The sequence below is a fragment of the Artemia franciscana genome, unplaced genomic scaffold (assembly GCF_032884065.1).
Source record: "Artemia franciscana unplaced genomic scaffold, ASM3288406v1 PGA_scaffold_30, whole genome shotgun sequence".
In the NCBI taxonomy this organism is placed as follows: domain Eukaryota; kingdom Metazoa; phylum Arthropoda; class Branchiopoda; order Anostraca; family Artemiidae; genus Artemia; species Artemia franciscana.
This window is the reverse complement of record NW_027062662.1, coordinates 1,005,344-1,028,594: the sequence shown is the minus strand read 5'-3', so window position 1 is coordinate 1,028,594 and position 23,251 is coordinate 1,005,344. Positions and strand designations below refer to the sequence as shown.

The following is a 23,251-nucleotide window of genomic DNA, read 5'->3' as shown; positions in this document are numbered from 1 at the left end:
GAAGTGTACAGACGTTTTCAGGGGGATTTTTTGGTTGGGGGAGGCGTTGAGAAGAGGGGGATATGTTGGGGGAACTCTTTCATCGAGGAATATGTCATGGGGGATGAGAATTTCCATGAAGGGGGCGCAGGATTTTCTAGCATTATTTAAAAAAAACAATGAAAAAATAAATATGAAAAAGTTTTTTCAACTGGAAGTAAGGAGCAACATTAAAACTTGAAACGAACAGAAATTCTTGCACATATGAGGGGCTCACCTCCTCCCAATACCTCGCTCTTTACGCTAAAGTATTTTTAGTAATTTCAACTATTTATTCTACGGCTTTTGTGATTCAGGGGTCATTCTTAATGAATTTGGACAAAATTTAAGCTTTAGTGTAAAGAACGAGGTACTGACGAGGGGGTGAACCCCTTCATATATGTGATGAAAACATGAGAATACAAAAATTCGTCACGTAAGCTAATTTGTAAGTTATGTATATCTTTTACTAATAAAAGCATTCATAAAAAATTAAAAGTTATAGTTGCCTTTTTAAGTAACCAAAAAATCGGAGTGGAATTAGGCTTCCTCCTCCGCTCCTTTTTTTCTCAAAATCTTAAAACGAACAGAAATTACTTCGTATATTAAAGGGGCTGCTTCCTCATCAACTCCCCGATCTTTGCGCTAAAGCTTTTTACTGTTTTAAAAAGAAGAGTTGAGAGAAAGAGTCAAACTTTAGCGCAAAGAGCGGGGCGTTGATGAGGAAGCAGCCCCTTTCATATACGAAGTAATTTCTGTTCGTTTTAAGTTTTAATGTCGCTCCTTAAATTCAGTTAAAAAAACTTGTTTTTTTATTTAATATCTTATATAATCTAGTTGGTATTATAAAGCTATCCCTAACTTTTCAGGATCAAAATACCATAGATGATATTCTATTAATTATTACGAAACTATCTCATTGTTTTACATTCTCGTTTGTGCTTGTTTCTTCACTATCGGTTAAATGATGAAGTTGTCAGCCTATCGAAGTTCTTAAAACAGTATTTTCAAACAAGAACGCAATCAGTTATCACATGACCAATGGCTATTCCTCAACGTTGAAAAAACAACAACTACAAAATAATATCGAAAGAAGGGACTAAATTGACTTTGCAGCCAGTTGCACTTTATCCTTTTCAATCGTAGACATTGTGACGGATAAAAACTTGCAACAATATCTAATATAAACTTGTTGGTATTATAAAGCTATCCGTAACTTTTCTGGATTAAAATACCATAGAGGACACTAATAATTACGAAACTACCTCATTGTTTTACGCTATCGTTTGTACCCGTTGCTTAAACAGTTAATTCTGTCAGATTTAACGAGATCGAATACAATGTACACCAATTTGTACAAATATCTAGCCCAAAGCGAACAGATTCTTACTTACAAGTCCCTCTCCCATGATAGACATCAAGTTCACCGAAAAACAAATAAATGGGTACACCAACTGGTAAAAGTTGCAAACCCCTCATCGCTGAAGATGATTGTAGCCCAACAGCCGATTATTAGTTACAAGTCCCCTACATGTCTTACCACTGGAACCAAATTGGTTTAACCATCAAATACACCGGAAACAAATAATAGGTACACGAACTAGCAAAAGTGACAAACCCCTCATTGCCGAAGATAATTATGAGCTAACAGCCGTTTCTCGCCCAAAGTGAACCGATTCTTACTTATAAGTCCCTCTCCCGTGATAGGCATTAAGTTCACCGGAAACAAATAAATGGGTATACCAACTATCATAATTGCAAACCGGTCATCGTTGAAGTTGACTGTAGCCTTACAGCAGATTATTACTTACAAGTCCCCTAAATGTCTTACCACTGGAACCAAATTGGCTTTACCATCGAATGCACTGGAAACAAATAATAGATACACCAATAGCAAAAGCTGCTAACCCCTCATTGCCAATGGTGAATATTACCTAATAGCCGAATGTTGCTTACAAATCCTCTATATGTCTCACAATTTGTATCGGCCTAGATTTCGTTTCAGTGTCTACATTACTACTGAAGTTGTCAACCCATTGAAACTTTCAAACTGGTATACCTCATGAAGGAATTTTTGTACCAAAAAATGGATGTCGTATACTTTGACCAGCTCATCAAGAGCTATCAATTGCCGTCGAAAAAAAAATTCTGTCTGTCTTAGTTCAAAAGTTGATTTTTTTTTATCGTAGACCAACTTTATAACGTCACCACTTAGAAAGGAGCAAAGGATAAGCTCCAATTTCTTTAACAATGAGAGAACTTAGATATATTGGCTGTTGGGCCGGGTAACTGCCGCATATATTAAACACTTATAGATTAAAGTCCATCTTTAATTTGGAAACGGTGCCTGCCTGCTTGCCTGCTAGAACGGAGCTTTCCACTCGAAAGCAGAAACATGGTTTGATGAAACGAAAGCTTGGCTGCACAACTTCAGATACTCCTCTCTGATATAGGCTACATAACTTCACTTCACTTCGCACACCATAAGCTCTGGCTCGTGGACAAGCAAAAACCATCCTTTTTGGCCCCAGGCAAGAGTTCTGCGGAGCTTTCCAAAATGTAATGCCATATTCATCAATCCGGCCTGAGGTCCACACTTTCCGTAATAACCACACAGGTTAGACCCTTACCAGTTTCCAGGAATAAGCCGACATCGGCGGCAAAGAAAAAAAATGGGACAAAACCAAAGTGTTGCTCTCGCAACACAATTCATATGATAGTAAGACAGCTAACCATATTGAATATATAAGTATTTTTGACGACGAAACTACTTTTCCATGGCGTATAAATAACAGTTCAATAGGGAAAATCCCTTTATTTGACAGTGAAACAAAAAACACTATTATAAAAACACTATATATGTTTATATCACTAATAGCGATATAAACACTATTAAACACTATTGAACAAAAAACACTATAAACACGATTTAACACGATTATTTTAAGTATTTCCCCAATTGAACTATCATTTATACGAAATTGATTATGTTATTGCAAACCAAAGACTGATAGGGTTGATACAAGACCGAAGTATATATAAAAATGCTGCTATTCATTTTATAAATATATATCACCATCTAGTGGTGGCTAGGGTTAATCTAAAGCAGATATTTAGGAACGATAACTACCTTCCGGGAAGCTATGAAATTAGTATGACGAATTTGGCTCTTATGTTTTTTTTTTCTGAATAAAACAGTATATTGAAGAAATTTTAAAGCTGATGTTTATTCTCAACCAGGCCAAACATATACTAGAAAAACCCCCACATCCTATTCCGAGCCAATTATCCTTGCCAAATTTTAGTTGTAGCGCTATAGAACACAATTTTATTTTCTATAGTTGTCATACCATACGATTTAACTTTACCGTACCCACTGTTTAGGAGACTAATAAAGATAAAGGATGGAGGGTCGTTTCTAATCGTCTTAAACTAAGATGTGCGAAAATATACTTTTCACAATTTTTGTGTAAACTCCCTAAGACCCAGAACCTTTATTATCCTTACTACCCCAAGTAAGTTGGGTCTTTTTATTCCAGCTATTCGCAGTGCTGTTCTTTATTATGATGTTTACTCTTGGTATTGGGAGCGCAATGGCTCTTGTTGGGGGAATCATCACGATAATATGTGACGAATTCCCACATTGGCAACGTTGGCGGGTGACACTTGCTTTGTGCACTGCTGGATTTGGATGTGGCATAGTATTTACGACGCCCGTAAGTGAACGTTTGTTTTTTATTATTTTAGATTTTTATCATGCTACTTCTATCAAAATCACAAATAACCTAAGCCGTAGTTCATTTAAGTTTTTCTGATAAAATTTCAGGAAAAAAGCAAAAAAAAATCTTTCAGTATCACATGTGCAAGGTTCAATTATCATTGACTCAATCATAAGTTTCACCATTGTTATACTTTCTCATTATTTATTATGTTATTATTGTTATTTTTAAACAAAATATTTAAAACATACATGACAATATAATGCTTTTGTGGGCTGCCCAAGAGCCTGACTCCAGGCTGTCCAAAGGGGCATTTCAGTACATATTGAAAAACAAACACGCCATCTTCCATCATCCAAAATACGCAGCAATATGGTGCTGCCTAAGTAAGAAACCGTGTACTTTCATGGTGTTTTTTTCACCTAGCCACTGTGTTGAAGGGCTGATTGTAGGAATTCCTAAATTGTTCATTCGTTAAAAACTGGAAGACTTAACACTTTTTTCCCCAGAAATTGATTCAAGGGTTCTCGACTCGTGCCTGTTCTTACTACCCCCCTCCTTCTTAATTCTCCAAAAGATTTTGTTCAAAATAGTCGAAAATTCTAAACAATAAGCCTATGGACGATAGAACCACCAAAGTCCATGGGACAAGGGCCGTCCATTTAGCTTACTATTCACATACAAAAAATAGGTTATTTACAAAGTATTTGCAGATGAAAAGTCTTACAATAGAATAGGAGCGGCATGATTGATTTTGGGTATTGTCTCAACTGTCTCAAAATTTTAAGAGATCGGTCTTTGGACCGAAAGACTTACACATTTCCTTGTGGAGGTAGGGATCCCGAATATATACTACTTTGGTTTGATTAGTTTGTAACTTGTAATCACCAGCCTTTGGGACAAGAGGAGTCTAGTGTACAACAGAATGTACATATTACCGTTGGTAAATTTTAAATGAATAGGAAGGTGTTTTCATAAAGAACCTCTATTAATCAATTAAACAGAAGGTTTGTTAACCAAAAAAACACACAACGGCTTATAAATGGAGTAAAAGAAAGGGAAAAACTCAAATAGAAAATATACTATTTCAAAAAACATAACATAAAAGATAGTACAAGTAAAATAAACAGGTAATCTACCAGCTCACAGCAGGATGGGACTACTTGTCTTATCGTTCCTCAGCCACAGTAGTGGCCCAGTTAACCCAAAAACTGAGACTAAAAGTTCGTTTCCAGTCCATTGGGGTAAAGAGAAATGCAAAAGAAATTATGTTTGTTGATATTGATACTGCATATAGAAGATAATTGTCATTCCAAATTCGTTCAAATTTCTATTGGTGCAAAGTAAGACGGTGCTTTGGCTTTCTCCACAAAGTAAAGTAAGAAGTAGTTGAGGGAGGAGTACTAAAGGTATTACCAATATCAGTAGGATTTGATTCTTAATATATACATAAGTTTTAATTTGTGGTATGTATTGTTTTTATAAAGCTGAATGTTCTAACATACAAAATTCCACCTTAATCTATAAATATGTTTAAATTTTAATTGTTAAGAATTTTATCATTTCGAAGGATGCCTTAAGCAATCATTGAATGATCTTAAGTCAAAAACGAAGCAACGTGTGTATGTGCATAAAATCAACAAAAGATAGGGTTTGTGGTTGAGGACCCCACTTAAGGCCCCCAATTTGTCCATATTAAAGTTCGTTTATGATTTGTTTTGAACAAGACATTACATATCCATCTTTGCGCTTACTACATCTAATGAAGCCTCAGGTGTGAAATGGGGCATTGCAATATATTGGTAATTTTGGGTCTGGGGCTGCCCTCACCACTTTGCAATTGGAAACATGTTTTTAAAATACCTTAAGAAAAAAATCTCTTTAAAGTAACTCTAATAAGAATGAATGCTACGAGATTTAGATGCAATATCAAGGACCATTTTTGTGTTGCAAATGGACTCAGATGTAGCGGCTGGGCAAAATACTACCCGTCTTTGCCAAAATTGCACTAGATATCAGAATTTGAATTAACTAAGCTTGCTTCGACTTCTCTGCAATCATCTGTTTGATTTGCTGAAGACGAGAGTTACAGAAATGAAAGAAATTTACCGGCTAATCTTTGGAATTAGAAAATGTAACTGTCACATTTTCAAACCTATAAAGAAAAATAATATCCTTTGTTTTCTTTTCAGGGTGGATTATTTGTTTTTGACACTGTGGATTATTTCGGTGCTGGATTTATTATTTATGTTCTAGTGGTTTTTGAAACAATTGCAATTTCGTGGATTTATGGTAAGTGTTCGTTTACTAACATTTCAAGTAATTTATAGTTATTCAAATTTTGGGAACAACAGACTGGAATGGATTGCAGAGTACAGGGAATATTAAAGGGGGTGATGAACTAAATCGAAAGACACTATGTGCTATCCAGGCTCTCAAAAGGAATACATTTAATATGTCAGAAATGGCTAAGGTATTAATCTGAAGCTTTAACGGTATATTGAGGGGAATTTAAAACGCAATTTATATTGAGGGGAATAAGTCACAATTTTCACAGCAGGTTGAGGAAAATGTCGAATTAAGTAGAAGATACTGAGTGCATCTAGGTTTTCTAATAAGTGCATCTAAAATATTTCAGGAATCGTTAAAGGTATTAGGTTGACATTTTAGTGTATGATGTAGAAATTTCAAACTAAATCAAAAGATAATTTGCATGAGGTAGTCAAAAGGATGTAACTGTTATGTCTGACTAATGGTATTAAGGTACAACTTTCACTGAATATTCAATGGACGGTTGTCAATCCCAATCAAAAGACATTATATATCTGCAATATTACAGGACCATCAAAGGATTCTAAGTGAAAATTTTCAGGATACGTTGAACTACATCAAAAGACGCTATGTGTATCCAAATTGTCAAAAAGGCTTATATATAATGTCTCAGACTGAAACTTTATGAGAATTTTCAAAGGGGTCTAAAAATAGATCCAAAGAAACTCTACATGTCCAGGTTGTCAAAAGGATGTTTGTATAATATCTCAGGAAAAAGTAAGGGTGTTACATTTGGACATTAAGGAGATACCGTTAGGAATCTTAAACTAAATCAAAAGACACTATGTGCATTCATGTTGGCAAAAGAGCTTATCTAAGACACATCAAGAACAGCTAGGAGTACTAAATTTGAACTTTCAGCGCATGTTAATCAGGGCAAGCATCGAGACCGAAGAACAACATAGAAGACAAACTTGTTTCACTTTTTCGATACAGTTTACACTAAAAGGCTAGTTTTGTTCGTTATTTCAGTTTTTTCCATCTGTATTTTCTAGCTCAGCAGACGACTTAGTAAAGTTTTTGCGGGAAATATCTGCATTATCTTGTCTTTGCACTACTATTACTCTTTCTATTGCTACTAAAGTATTCAAAATCTACATCGATTGCAACTACTTGTAAGGCTAAGAGTACTAAGATAACAAAGGGCATCAAAAGAGGGTCAAAGCAGCACACCATTTTGGAACGTTTTACCGTATGAAGGTAAAGCTTCCGGGAGGCATAAGGGGGGAATCTTAACTGACCAAAAACCAACACGTACATGCTACTACTATCACTGATATGTCTCCCATTTATGCTACTACTACTGATAATACAACACCATTACTGTTTCCTTTTCTCCTACTACCACTGTTACTACTATTAAAATAGTATTGTTAGTCTATGAAGGAAAAAATTTGTGAGAATGAGGAAAAACTTGAACTGAATAAACAGTCACTATGTGCAGTCATATTGTCGAAAGAGTGGCAGACATATTGTCATATTGTCAAACTGTCAAACTTTCAAAGAATACTTAAAGGGGAAGATCAATTGACAAAATGGCAATATGTGCAAACTACTACTTCTACTATTACCTTGAGATATTTACTACTGCTACTACAATTACTTTAACTACTACTTCTATTGTATTTACTGGTAGGGCTAAGAGCACTAGGATTGAAATTTTAAGAAGTATGTGAATATATGAGTTATCCAATTGATATATCATCTATTTCATAGCAATGGCTAGTAGCATTAAGTTGAAATTCCCAGAACTTGATTAGAGGGATGTACTACTGACCAAAAAGCAATAATTTAATGCTACTGCTGCTACAAGAACTAGTGCTATTAATAGTAATATTACCGCTAGCAATACTAATAATTCTACGTTGATAACTAATAAAGAGGAAATTTTCAGAAAACTTGCGGAGGGAAAGGTGAACTAAGTCCGTATTATCAATTAAAATGGATGTATTCTCTGCAACTCTTTAACTGTTGGATTAAACGCTAGGGTTACCCAGAAAAAAACGAAGTATTCGTGTTATCAGAATTTCTTCCAACTAAGGTTCCAACAACTAAAGCACATATTTTTAGTGCAGATGGCGGCTTATAAACCTTACAATGTAAGATTTGAGTCTAGGTTAGATCAGGTTAGGTTCCAGCTTCCAGCATAAAAGTATCATACAATTGATCTAAAAAGGCGTACATATCCTCGCTTACCTTGGTCTCAAGACTTGACTTCATAAAAGCTGCCAACACAAAGCCAAAACTTTCAGGGAACATTAAGAAACATTTTAAACTTACTCTATAGACACTATGTAGATCTTGATTGCTAAAGGGGTGGATCTGTAACATTGCAGGAAAGGCTAAGGAAATCAGCTAAAAACTTTTAAAGACTGTTGAGGGGGGCATTGAGCTAAATTAAAGGGTATTAACTGTGTCTTGGTGGTCACATGAGCCTATTCAAAATATCTGAGAAATTTCCATGGGTATTAAATGGGTATTCAGGTTATGTTTCGCAGGATGTTGAGCTAAATCAAAAGAACACTTTGCGGACCCATACTGTTAAAAAGACCTATCTGCACTATGTCACGAACAGCTTTGAATATTCAGTTGACGCCTTAGGGATGTTGAACTGAATCACCAGGAAATATTTGCATCATGATCAAACAGTGCGTGGTAACGAACTGTAGTAAGGAGCGACCCGGCTTAATAGTAAACGAAACTCTAAAAAACAGAATTTTGATTCTAAGAGATACATCAAAAGATTCGGATTTTCATGCTGATCTTAAATATATAAGTTTCATCCAATTTAGTCTTTGTCATCAAAAGTTAAGAGCTTGAGAATATTTGCCTCATTTTGGAAAATAGGGGAAAACACCCCCTAAAAGTCATAGAATGTAGTAAGCGCAAAGATGGATATGTAATGTCTTGTTCAAAACAAATCATAAACGAACTTTACTATGGACAAATTGGGGGTCTTAAGTGGGGTCCTCAACCACAAACCCTATCTTTTCTTGATTTTATGCACATAACACTTTGCTTCGTTTTTAACTTAAGATCATTCAATGATTGCTGAAGGCATCCTTCGAAATGATAAAATTCTTAACAATTAAAATTTAAACATATTTATAGATTAAGGTGGAATTTTGTATGTTAGAACATTCAGCTTTATAAAAACAATACATACCACAAATTAAAACTTTTGTATGTATTAAGAATCAAATCCCACTGATATTGGTAATACCTTTAGTACTCCTCCCTCAACTACTTCTTACTTTACTTTGTGGAGAAAGCAAAAGCACCGTCTTAATTTGAACCAATAGAAATTTGAACGAATTTGGAATGACAATTATCTTCTATATGCAGTATCAATATCAACAAACATAATTTCGTTTTGCATTTCTCTTTACCCCAATGGGCTGGAAACGAACTTTTAGTCTCAGTTTTTGGGTTAACTGGGCCACTACTGTGGCTGAGGAACGATAAGACAAATAGTCCCATCCTGCTGTGAGCTGGTAGATTATCTGTTTATTTTACTTGTTTTATCTTTTATGTTATGTTTTTTGAAATAGTATATTTTCTATTTGTGTTTTTTCCCTTTCTTTTACTCCATTTATAAGCCGTTGTGTGTTTTTTTGGTTAATAAACCTTCTGTTTAATTGATTAATAGAGGTTCTTTATGAAAACGCCTTCCTATTCATTTAAAATTGACCAAAACAAAATAGGTACATTCTGTTGTACACTAGACTCCTCTTGTCCCAAAGGCTGACGATTACAAGTTACAAACTAATAAGACCAAAGTAGAATATATTCGGGACCCCTACCTCCACAAGGAAATGTGTAATTCTTTCGGCCCAAAGACCGATCTCTTAAAATTTCGAGACAGTGAACACCCAAATCAATCATGCCACTCCTATTCTATTGTAAGACTTTTCGTCTGTAAATACTTAGTATATAACCTATTTTTTGTATGTGAATAGTAAGCTATCAAACAGTTCGTGGTGACGAACTGTAGTAAGGAGCGACCCGGCTCAATAGTAAACGAAACTAAAAAAAAACGGAATTTTTATGCTAAAAGATACATCAAAAGAATCGAATTTTCATGCTGATTCTAAATATATAAGTTTCATCAAATTTAATCTTTGTTATCAAAAGTTACGAGCCTGAGAAAATTTGCCTTATTTTAGAAAATAGGGGGAAAAACCCCCTATCACACCTTCACACCATCGCATTCAGCGTATCAGAGAACCCTGTAGCGAAAATTTCAAGCTCCTATCTACAAAAATGTTGAATTTCGTATTTTTTGCCAGAAGACAGATCACGGGTGCGTGTTTATTTGTTGTTGTTTTTTTTTTTTTCCCAGGGGTCATCGTATCGACCAAGTGGTCCTAGAATGTCGCAAGAGGGCTCATTCTAACGGAAACGAAAAGTTCTAGTGCCCTTTTTAAGTGACCAAAAAAAATGGAGGGCACTTAGGCCCCCTCCCACGCTCATTTTTTCCCCAAAGATCAAAATTTTGAGATAGCCATTTTGTTCCGCATAGTCGAAAACCATAATAACTATGTCTTTGGAGATGACTTACTCCCCCACAGTCCCTGGGGGAGGGGCTGCAAGTTGGAGGAATATGTTATGGGGGAAGAGACATTCAATAGAAAGGGTGGGGGATTTTCTAGCATTACTATAAAAAAAATGAAAAAATAAACATGAAAAAGTTTTTTCAATTGAAAGTAAGGAGTAGCATTAAAACTTAAAACGAACAGAGATTATTACGCATATGAAGGGTTCTAAAAATACTTTAGCATAAAGAGCGAGGTATTTAGGAGAAAATAAATACCTCGCTCTTTATGCTAAAGTATTTTTAGTAATTTAAACTATTTATTCTACGGCCTTTCTGATTAAGGGGTTATTCTTAAAGAATTAGGACAAAACTTTAGATTTGGTGTAAAGAGCGAGGTATTAACGAGGGGACAAAAACCCTCATATACATAATAAAAATATAAAAATATAAAAGTTAGAATATACGTATATTTTTTAGTTGTCTTTTTAAGTAACCGAAAAATTGGAGGGCAACAGGGCTCCTTCTCCACCTCTTATTTCTCAAAATCGTCTGATCAAAACTAAGAGAAAGCCATTTAGCCAAAAAAAGACTTAATATGCAAATGTCATTTTAATAATTTATGAGCGGAGAGCCAAAATCAAACATGCATTAATTCAAAAACTTCCAGAAATTAAATAAAAAATCTAGTTTTTTTAACTGAAAGTAAGGAGCGACATTAAAACTTAAAACAAACAGAAATTACTCCGTATATGAAATGGGTTATCCCCTCCGCAATCCCTCGCTCTTTACGCTGAAGTTTGACTCTTTGCCACAGTTCTACTTTTGAAACAGTTAAAAACTTGAGCGTAAAGAGCGAGGGATTGCGGAGGGGACAACCCGTTTCATATACGGAGTAATTTCTGTTCGTTTTAAGTTTTAATGTCGCTCCTTACTTTTAGTTTAAAAAAAAACTAGTTTTTTTATTTAATTATCAAATAGGCGTATCTATAAAACCTCAGGAATAGCCATAGCTTTTAAATTTAACTTTCAGGGCATGTTGAGGACTATGTTGGACTAAATCAAAAGGCATTATGAGCACCCAGGTGTAAAAAGGGCCCATTAGCAATTAAGAAATTACTAAAAGTAGTAACTTGAAAGATTCAGGGCATGTTGAAGGGAATATCGAAAACTATACGCCTCCGTATTGCCAAAAAGGCGTATCTATATTATCTCAGAAACAGCTAGGAGGATTAACTTGAAAGTCTTGATGCATGCCGAAATAAATCTAAAGCCGGTATGCGCATCCAAGTTGCTGTCAGATGTGTATCTACATTATCTCAGGAACAGATAAGGGTATCAAGTTACAACTTTTAGGGATTATTGAAGGAGGATGAGATAAATCAAAAGGCACTACCTAAATTCATGTTGTTAAAAATACCAATTTATAGCATCAAAAAATTGTTAAGTGTATTAAGTTGAAACATTTGGGGAACGTTGAGGGGGATATTGAATTAAATTAAAGTACTTGTATCGACGTTTTCAAAAGTTCAGGGCATATCAAACTAAATCGAAATATACTATGTGCATTCAAGATTTCCAAAAGGCGTATTTGCGATATTTTGAGTGTCTAAGGGTATTAAGTTGAAACTTTCAGAGTATGTGGAGAGGGTTGTTAAATTTGATCAAAAGAAACTATGTAATCAATGTTTGTAAATGATGTGTCTGCAAAATGTTAGGACCAGCTAAGGGTAGGAAGCTGAAACTTTCAGTTAAAAAAAGGTTAAAAAAAGGGTGTATCTGCAATATTTTGGGAACGGATTAAGCGTACGAAGTCACTATGAAGTAATATTCACGTAAAGGTTTAACTAAATCAAAACTATGCGTATCCATGTTGTCAGAATGGCGTATTCGCATTGCTACAAGAGCATCTAAGAGCTGTAAATTGAAACTTATATAGCTGTAAGTTGAAGTTCCTGCTGAAATAAAACAAAGACAATACGTGTATAAGTCTGCAACGTGTGCAACACGTCTGCACCATATCAGGAACAGATTAGAGCATGAAGCTGAAGCTTCCAAGGAAAGCTGAGGGAGATTTAAATTAAATAAAAAATAGTAAATGCATCTGGGTCATCAAAAGGGCAACAATGCAGTATCTCAGGTACAACTAATAGTAATAAGTTGAAACTTTCGGGATTGTTATACTTCATCAGACAACACTGTTTGAATTCAGGTTGTTAGAAGGGCATATCTGCAACAAAAGAGTAGTGCATAAGGCTCTTAAGTAAAAATTTTCAGGGAATGTTGAAGGGCATTTTAAACTTAATACGAAGACACTGGGTATATCCAGGTTGCCAAAAGGTGCACCTGCAATATCTCAGAAGTTGTTAAGGGTATGAAACTGAAAGCTATGGGGCAAGAGGAGGGGAATGTGCAACTTATTTAAAAGACGCTACGTTTATCCAGGCTGTTGAAAGAGCTGATCTGCAACATCCCCAAGACATCCAAGGGTATGAAACTGAAAGCTATGGGGCAAGAGGAGGGGAATGTGCAACTTATTTAAAAGACGCTACGTTTATCCAGGCTGTTGAAAGAACTGATCTGCAACATCCCCAAGACATCCAAGGGTATTAAACTGAAAGCTATGGGGCAAGAGGAGGGGAATGTGGAACTTATTTAAAAGACGCTACGTTTATCCAGGCTGTTAAAAGAGCTGATCTGCAACATCCCCAAGACAGCCAAGGGTATTAAACTGAAAATATCAGGGCATTTTTATGGAATATTGAGCGAAATGAAGCAAAATATTCTGCACCCAGGTCGTCTATAAAGGTGTATACGCACTATCTCGGACACAGCTAAGAATACTCATTTGAACTCTTAGGAAATTTTGAACAATACGCTGAACCAAATCAAAATACACTAAGCACATCCAGGTTGCCAAAAGGGCGTATCATTAATATCTCTGTAATTGCTAGGTTAGTTAAATTGCAACTTTCTGGAAAGACAAAACTAATAAAAGCCATTATGTGCATTCTGTTAAAAGTGAGTTTCGGCAATATCTTAACAGTATTAATGGGTATGTAGTTGGAACAAATTTAGAAGGATGTTGAACTGTATCAAAAGAAAGTAAGTTCATCCATGTTTTGTCAGAGTGCCTATCTTTTATGTCTCATTAACATCTAAGGGAACAGAAAATATGTCCAGTAAATTACAAGTACATCCACATTTGTAAATTTTATGTTTTTGGCCGCTGCACAAGTAATTTGTGTAAATATCCTCATGTTGATATTTGTGAAAAAAAATCAAGTGAAAGGTGCTGTTGCTGCGGAAAAGTTCACATTAAATTGCCCATAATAGTCGTGAAAGGCTTTGCAAAACTGAGCATCTCAGAAATCACCCTAATTCTCCTAATCATATCTCAGACCATCGCTTGCATACAGTAAATCCTTTGAGCCATCCTTCCCTGCCTCTGTGTGGACACACTCAACGTGGCTTCCTCGTAACATATTCTTGCTAAAATAACCTCATGTCCCTTCAATCCTCGAGGTCACCCCAAATTTAACCGCTACTTAGTTACTTTTGTTTATATTTTCCGCTAGTGCCTGCTCAATTAAATGCCCTTATATATGAAAAAGATGGATATAATCTCCCCGTCCCCACTTTGGACTACACTAACTCGGCCCATGCTACATATCACACTAGATCCCTAGCCCCATTTATTACGCTAAAAAAGTTAAATTACAAATATTGTACCTTCAGAAGTTACACTTTTGTTAATCAACATTAAAAGTCTTTACTTGGAATATCTGAATGAACTGATATAATCGCTATTAGTGAAGTACATTCTCAAAATTTGTATATGTTAAAAATTAATAATTTCTTCAAGTTTAATAAACTCAGACCCAAAACTACTCTCTGGATAAGAAAGGTAAAAGAATTCATTTTTTGTCTGTATTGATTTTTATCGAAATGAAATTTCAATTCCATGTTTAGCTCCTGGTGATGAAATAATGGGGGTTTGCGTTCGACCTTGAGTCTAACCGTGTCCTTTCAATTGAATTGTTTTGCGTTATTTAAATTGCGCTCATAATCAGAGATCTGGTGATAAAATAAATTGGATCCCAATTTTACATGCCAGGGGACTATCAAAATACCAAAATGCTGGAATTTTTCTGTTAGGTGATACAAATAAATTAATACTTTAATCCGCATTTAAAACTTTTAATTTAAAACAGATTTTAAAGGTCGCACTTGCAAAGGCAATACTACTATTAATTTAACATGGTCCTATCTATCAAAATTTTACAAACTCATGTCCAGTCTGCCCCCTCTGGCGGCTAGTTACCACTTTAACCCACTCCTATCTCCACTGGCTAAAGTTAAACAGTCCTTCGCTATTACTGAAACCGTCTATAGACCTCTTATTAACTCAGAGTTCCACAATTCTGGCTCTTGGATTACAATTAAAATTAGTCCACTGTGTATAAAAAAATCAATGTTGACTGCAAGGGTGTTACCCTAACTTCTAAACCTATTACTAATACCCTACCCTACTAAATATATTGAGGCGTAATTATGATTCCCATTTACCTGGGAAAAAAAATAAAACATGCTCTACTGATACGTCGTATTTTACTGAGATTTTTAAAAAACCTATAAAAAAAAATCCATTTTTTAACCAAGGCGGTGTTACTTTAGCCTATAGTCTAAGAAAGTTCTGAAGAAAAAACTGAGAAAAGGAGCTTCTCAGTATTATAATAATAAAGCAAAAGATTTATATTCTAGCAGGCACAAGCAGTGGTACACGAAAATTGAAGAGATATACACAAAAAACTCCTCTGAAATTTATTTTCGTCTCCTTCAGCCCCTTAATAAGATCACCAACAATCTGAACTTGTATCTTGCTTCTATTGCGCAAAGTCTCCGTCCTTTTACCGACTCATGTCCAACTATTCCACACAATATCTCCTTCTCCTTGATTTCCCCCCTTAATATCATGAATAATATCAAACTTTTATAAAATCAGACAGTTGACCCTTGGACATCTCAATTAACTTAATTAAGGCATTTTAAGACAAAACTGTTAAACCTTTATCTAATATTTTCAACCAAATCACAAAATTTTGAAATTTCCCAAGTGGCTGCAAACAAGGTTTTATAACACCCGTCAAAATGAAATCTACTAGTCTGGCTTTGCCTAACGTGCGTTCTTTTTACTTTAATTATTAATTATTAATTTTATTATTAATTATTAATAACTAACTGTGAACTGGTCTTTCTCTGAATTAATTTGATTATATCTTTTTTTTTCAAACGGATCGTAAATTGTAAAATACAAAAATATTTCCTTTAATCCCTCCCTTTTTGATGTGAGATTTTTCAAGGAACTTTATTGGGACCACTCTTATTTCTAGTGGTGATTAATGAAATCGGTAAAAATTCCACCAAAAATATAAGTAGCCTATGTGGATTACTTGTCAATCCTTGCACTGTGTCATAGTTACATTAAAGTAACCCTCTTGAAATCCTAATCCATATTTTGGATGAAGCTAAGAACCTAAATATGAAAGTAAATTCTGATAAATCAAATATAATAAGAATACACATCTTGAAGTCCACTCTCGTTTTCCTAAATCCTATCCCACCCAAAATGCCAGTGAGCCATGTTAAACTTCTTGGACATTTTCCCTAGATTTCACAACCTCATCATACCTCGACTCCCTCGTTTAGCCTCCATAGCAATTCCAACTTACTTTCTGATTAATATTGTTATAGAGAGGTTCCGATAAATTTTTATCTGATTTGTGTCTTGAATCAATTTCAACTCAATTTTGCCAATTTCTGACCATTATTTGAAGCTAGTCTTTTACATTATACCTTCTTCAAGCGTTAAGATTTCTTATTCTTCTTTTATAGTTGATGATTTTGGCTTTTTAATTTCAATTATTCTGATTTTTAAGTGTTTGACTTAGAATGCAAATTCGGCTTCTTTTTTCTTTTTTTTTTAGCCTGTAATAGTTTGTTGGCTATAAAGTATTATAAAATATTATAAGCCCCCCTCCTCCTGTTGTTTGCTTTATTTGTATGAAGTTTATTTTATTTATTTGACTTGGATTTTCATTTTAATGTTATATTTGACTAAACTATGTTTCAATTTTATTGACCATTTTCATGCTTGTTTAATTTTTAACTTTTGTTTTGCTCTTTGGTTACTTATTTTTACTGGATTCAGCTCTATTATTGCTTGTGATAGCTTTTTGAAAAATGTGATCGTATAGTATGGCGTTCAAATTTTGAGAGGATGTCAAACAACATTTTGAACTGAGTCAAAAACACTATGTGCTTTCTCATGACACTGTGTTATCAAAAAACACATTTGTACAATCACAGGAGCACCCTCGAGCATTAAGTTGAGAATTTTAGCCCATGCACAACTGAACCTTAAGACACTTTGTGCATTCAGATTGTCAAAAACACGTATCTGTCATATGTCATTAACAACTAAGAGTATCAAGAGAAAGTAAAATCTGCATCCTGGTTGTCAAAGGTCGTATCTGCAGTTTTTGTGGAATAGCTAAGGATTTGGTTGAAACTTTCAATGAATACTGAGGAACACGCTCGATTAAATCACAAGATACTAATTGCATCCCTGGTGCCAAACAGGCGTATGTGCAATATCACTTAACCAGCTATGGGACCAAACTTGGAACATTAAGGCAAGCTGAGGAGGGATATTAAATCTAACGAAAATGAACAACTTAAATGCAGGTTTTCAAAAGGCCGTAGCTGCAATGTCTTAAAACTGGCTAGGGATGTCAAGTTGAATTAGTTAAAACTTTCATGTAATGTTAATGGAGATCCTGATTTAAATTTAAAAAAAAACAACAACAACACGTGCATCTAGGTTTTGAAGAGAGTTTATCCGTAAACTTTCAAGAACAGCAAAGGGTATTAAGTTGTAATTATCAGGGAATGCTGAAGGAGATGTTAAACTGAAACACGGATCTAAAAACTGTAAAAAGGGGGGCTAACAGTTAATAGATCAAATTGAAACTGACAAGGTATGTTTAGGGGAATGTTGAACCAAATCAAAAGACACTATTTGCGCCCAAGTTTTCAAAATGAAGTACCTGCAACATTTTAGGAACGCCTGAGAATATTAAATTAAAACTTTCTGGAAAGGCTTAGGACTATTTTTAAGTGAATTGAAGCTCCCTACATTGAAGCTCCTGGATCCAGGATTGTCCGAAGGTAGCCGCTAGGAGTGTTAAATTGAAACATTACAGAGAATATTCAAGGATATATTGACCACAATCGAAAGAACTGTTTGCATGTACTTTGTCAAGAAGAGGTATCTTCAATACCTCAGGTAGGTCATAGGTTATAGATCAAATACTTTAGAACCCTGCTCAAAATCCTAGCAATTGTTAACAGGGAGATGTTAAGTAGGCTATGAAGTTTCATTAGCGGGAACCCAGGGGAGCTCATGAAATATAACAAATGTTGGAAGGAAAAAGTGACTTAGTGTGAATTTCTTTCCTTTTAATGTCCATTTGCTTAAAATCTAAGGTCATGAAGACACCTCAATTAAATTTTTAGAGCCAATAAAACCACAACCGATAACAAGTGGGGCTGCACTGATACGTTTTGGCATATTTTTATTCTATTATCTAAACAACAAATTAAAAGAATTTAATAGTGATATCAAACTATATATATTTAAACAAAGAAGAAGCTCAAACCACATATGAAAAGACATGATTATTATAAGGAAATAGTCAATCAATATTTGTCTACATTCAAAGTTGTTACATTATCTGATCAGTGTGGCTTCAGCGTAATAGACAGTAAAAAGAACTGAGCAGATCTTCAATCAATTCCTTTCAGTGATAATTTTTTCTTACCGACCAATTCAAAGTTCCATAGCATAACTGTTATTAATTTGTTGCTAGTTTTTTTCAAAATTTTAAATACCAAGCCAAGATCTTAATCCTCAAGCAGAAAAGTGGAAGAAAAACTTGCAAACACCCAGTAATAAAACAAAGTCAATATCAAACATACGAAAATTAACACTGAAGATTTGTAGACTTTCTTCACACAAAGGAGGTTTTTCAAAGAAATACATTGAAAGAGATACAATCAACTAAAGTTGCGCAGAAATAAAGTAAACAGTAATTTAAAATTTAAAATAAAGAAAAATCATAATCAATGATTAAATGAAACCCAAAAAGCAATTAAATCACAGTGAACGCTCAGGTCAAATTTAAAATAAACAGAAACTACCACAAAAGCGAGTAGGAATAATGCCCCCTAAACCTTCGAAAGGTCAGAGCATGATTGGACCTAACTAAATTGATCAGACTTCCAGGAACAAATGGTATACTATATACTTATAATAGGAACAGCCTTATAATAGGAATATACTTATAATATACTTATACTTATAATAGGAATAATACTATATACTTATATATGTATCATAGAAACAGTCACTCTACTTTCATTGGTTCTTTGCAATAATCTTGTTTATTAGGGTAATTTTCTTTCTTTTCGTTGCTGTTATGAGAAATAGAAATTAACCGATTAGAAGGTTTAAGGAACGTTAGTCCTACTCCTGTTTGCAGTAATTTCTGTTTGATTTAAGTTTTATCTGATTATGCATTGTATTTTATTTTCGCTTTGGGTATCAGTTATTTATTGATAGTAATTTTGTGTTAAGCTTCAATTATCAGTTCAATTTATTTCTGCTCGTCTTTATATATATAGCTAGGTTTAATATAGCTCTTCAAAAGATTAAAAGATTATCTTTCTTTAAAAGATTCTTTTTTGACAAAAAAAAAATAATTTCAAGAAAATAGTCTGTGTAGCTTTTGAATAAAGCTATTATAATATGTACCATTAAAATATAAATAAGGATACTAAATCAAAATGTATTAATTTGCATAATGAATGCAATTTAAGTAATACTAGACTTTTAAGTCTTAGCAATTTAAGACTTAAAAAGTATTAAGCATTTCAGAAATATTGTGCATTTTTTCTTTTTATTTACAGGACTTAACAGATTCTTCAAAGATATTAAATTTATGACAAATAATTGGCATAGCCCATATTGGGATCTAATGTGGACTCTTCTCATACCAGCCATGCTAATTGTAATATTTGTGTTCTCCATGGTCCAGTACAAGCCTTTATCATACGAGGATTATGTGTTTCCTGATGCCTTAATTGGTAAGTCCTCTCTTTTCAAAACATCTAAGGAAATTTCAGAATCCTGCCGAGTATTAGCTGGGTTGGTTGAGCCAAAACATTTTAGAAAATTCACCTTATTGGATGAAGTGGGTGTACACTCTATGTGTACAGTTAACTAATATTCTCTAGTTTTGAAAACCATCTTGTGATGTTGTCCAACGGGTGCCCAGATCCAAAAAGCAAATGATTATTTCTCATTATAGAGTTAGTAAGTTTCTTTAAATGTTTATGGATTTTTTAATTAGTTTTGGTATGCATAACTTTTGTTGCCTCATTCCAAGGCTTAAATCAAACTTTCAAGGAGAAGCTATATGAAGGGAAAGGAATCACTAAATTTTGACATACCTAGACTGATAGATTAGTTCTAACATTTCCATGTAAATCTTCCTTGGAGGCTTTATACTGGCACCAATTCTCTGAGTTTATAATAAAATGGCAAGTTAAAACTTGATGTCAAGTGGATTTACTCAGCTTTTACCTTAGAAAATAGGTTTCCAACAAGTGTTGTCAGACTTAACGAAAAAATTATTTGGTAATTATGATAAAATTATTTACGGCAAAGGCTTTATCCTTATATGGTATGCCAGAAAAATACATTAGAGTGATTAGTGCTTTTTACAAAAATAACACTGCAGTGGCTAGGGTTTGAAATGAGTTTAGTACCTGGTTTCGTATTAAATCAGGAGTTAAGAAGGAATTTTTATCCCCATTTGCATGGATCATATTGATGGACCTTGTCTTCAAGAGTACAACAAAGGCTTCCTATAGGAAATGTGGGCAAATGTATGAAATTTTATAGCCCTTGAGGGTTCAGAGTGCTAGAATATGTAAAAAAAATTACTGGTAAGAATAGGTAAAGCTAAATCGCTAAGAATAGGAAAAAGTGAAGACGAAAAGTTGGCGTTGGGCAACGAAAAGATCGATCAAGTGAACATCTTTTCTTACCTAGGTAGTATTAGTAGCAACGACTGTGGTAGTAAAGATACTGAAAATAGAATAGCAAAGGCTCAGAGTGCTTTTTCAAAGATTAAAAAAGCTTGGAAGAACAGGAAGATAAGTTTGCGAAAAAATATTGGAATATTGGAAGCTACAGTGATGACAAGAGTCATGTATGATTTTGAAGCATGGGCACTCCTAAAACGGAGGAAGATTTGCTAAATATTTTTCCAAAGAAATTGCCAACGGATTGTTTTGGGTATCCGACCAACTGACAGTATTTCAAACTATAGGCTGTGCGAAAAATGTACAATCCTGCTTTCTAGGGCTATGATGAGAGAAAGGTTAAGATGGTCAGGGCAAGTTCTGTGGATGAGGGATGACATATAGCCGAGGGTTGTTCTTTTTGGCTCAAGGGCTAAGTTAAAAGCAGGTCGACCTCGGTTGGGGTGGGAGGATGTTGTAAGGAAAGATTTAAGGAAAATGAAAAATTCTGGGAGGGTGTGAAGAGGAAGGCTTTGGGTTGGCTGGAATGGATGAAGAGCATATGTCTTGGCCTCAGGTTGCTTGGTGCTGCGGTGTATTTTTTTATCAGCATTAAAAGTAGTTCAAGAGGACTTGCAACATCGACTTGACGCAAATTCAGCGGAATCAAATATATACTGTTTTTTTATAACTTGATGATGAGCTATTGCTTGTATATAGCTATTAACATATCGACCAGGATTACAAAGAATTCAGCAATTTTTTAACATTCCATGAATTAGTCGGAAGCTTTCAATCTGGAAGGGAAAAATCATGGAAAAGGGAAATTGTGGTACTGAATGACCTTACACTTTAAGAAATTAAAAATCTAATGGAGGAAAAGAGGCAAATAATTAATAATCAGAACCCTGACGTTAATGAAGAGTTTGGAAAACGGTATTATTTTATTTAAATTGTTTCAATACAGCGTGTATTCAGGAGAAAAGAAGAGGTAGAGAAATTCCGTCAAACCGTCAATAACCCGTCAAACCGTGGATTATTAGCTCACTGCTTATATGTATCGAGAAACGTCACAAGCTTTATAAGAAGGCTATAAAGGGAACTTATATAGATAAAAGACCCTATTCTAAGTGTAGTAATTCCTTAAATAAAATTCTGAGAAGATCTAAAAAAAATTATTATAAGGAGAAGTTTAAGCGAGCTGAGGGAAGTCCTGCAAAAACTTGGAGAGTGATTAAAGATGTAATAAAAAAGAACAATGAGAGGTTCCCAAATTCAATTAGCGCGACTGAAGTATGTGACCATTTTACCAATACTGCCGAAAAAGTGACTGAGAACAATTATAGCGTTAGTATAGGAAATGAATTTGAGCAATATCTAACAGCAGAGGCTGACGTCCCGTTTTACCCCAAACCAGTGACCTTAACTGAGTTAAAGGAAGTGCTTGCATCGTTTAGCAATGCTGGATCTGGTATTGACCTTGTTGCATCAAAAGCTGTTTAGTTTGTTTTTAGTTCGATTCAGTCAAATTTTATGTTCTTGATTAATCAATGCTTTCAGAAAGGTGTGTTTCCGGATTGTCTTAACCATGTTAAGATTATTCCTTTATTTAAAAGTGGCGATTGGTCTAACCCTCGTAATTATAGGCCAATTTCATTATTATCAGTGTTTTCTAGGATTATTGGAAAAGCCTTTTGTTGGAGAATGTCAAGTTTTTCGGAGGCTCGAAATTTTTTACATGAAAACCAATTCGAATTTTGTAACTATATGTCAACGGAGCAGGCACAATTGTTTCTCACGACAACAACAAACATATATTAGGGTCTCGGGAAATGACACATGGAGTGACACAAGGACCTACCCTTGGCTCTTTGTTTTTCTTTGTATATATTAAAGATTTGCATAATTATTTTGATGGTCTGGATATTAAACTACCATGTGGAGGAATTGGAAGTGAAACTTCAGTTAGGGAAATTCTAGCAATGTTTGCAGTTGAGACGCAATTCACAGTTGTGGCAAAGATGAAGATTCATCTAATATTAACACTGAGAGGAGGCCTAAGTCAAATACAACTTTGGTTAGAGGACAACAGACTAGTTATTAATGATGGTAAGTCATCAGTTGCTATTTATGGTCGTTCCAAAAATTATTATCCGTGGTTTCAGGGCTTTACTTTAGGTGAGGCTATTGTTCCCAGGAAAGCTGAGGTCCATTACTTAGGAGTCCATCAGAGGAAGCGCTTTAGCGTTGCCTATAGTAAAGGCCATACGGTTCCAATGTTTATTATTTTTTCCCCAGAGGCACTTCATATGGAAAGGGTTGTCGTATGAACTTAAAGGGGGGCTCATTCGATTGGAAATCAAGAGTTTGAGTGTCTTGATTAGTCAAAAGTGACCCGGGGGCAACTAGCCCCCCCCCCCACCTATTTTTCAGAATACATCCGATGAAAATTTTGAGCTAACCACTTTGTTAAAAATAGTTCAAAGATCATATATCAAAA

At 34.6% G+C, this 23,251-nt stretch overlaps 1 protein-coding gene and 1 long non-coding RNA gene across 3 annotated transcripts in view; one reads left to right on the top strand and one right to left on the bottom strand.

The window, feature by feature from the left end:
* The window catches only part of LOC136041596 (sodium-dependent nutrient amino acid transporter 1-like), a 157,994-nt gene that overhangs the window by 102,351 nt on the left and 32,392 nt on the right, over positions 1 to 23,251 (top strand). For both annotated transcript variants that reach the window (XM_065726301.1, XM_065726300.1), the window contains exons 9-11: positions 3,558 to 3,734; positions 5,930 to 6,029; positions 19,633 to 19,809. In XM_065726301.1, coding sequence (XP_065582373.1) covers positions 3,558 to 3,734; positions 5,930 to 6,029; positions 19,633 to 19,809 — 454 coding nt within the window. The remainder of the gene's footprint in view (positions 1 to 3,557; positions 3,735 to 5,929; positions 6,030 to 19,632; positions 19,810 to 23,251) is intronic.
* The window catches only part of LOC136041599 (uncharacterized), a 78,683-nt gene that overhangs the window by 39,765 nt on the left and 15,667 nt on the right, over positions 1 to 23,251 (bottom strand). The window lies entirely within an intron of this gene.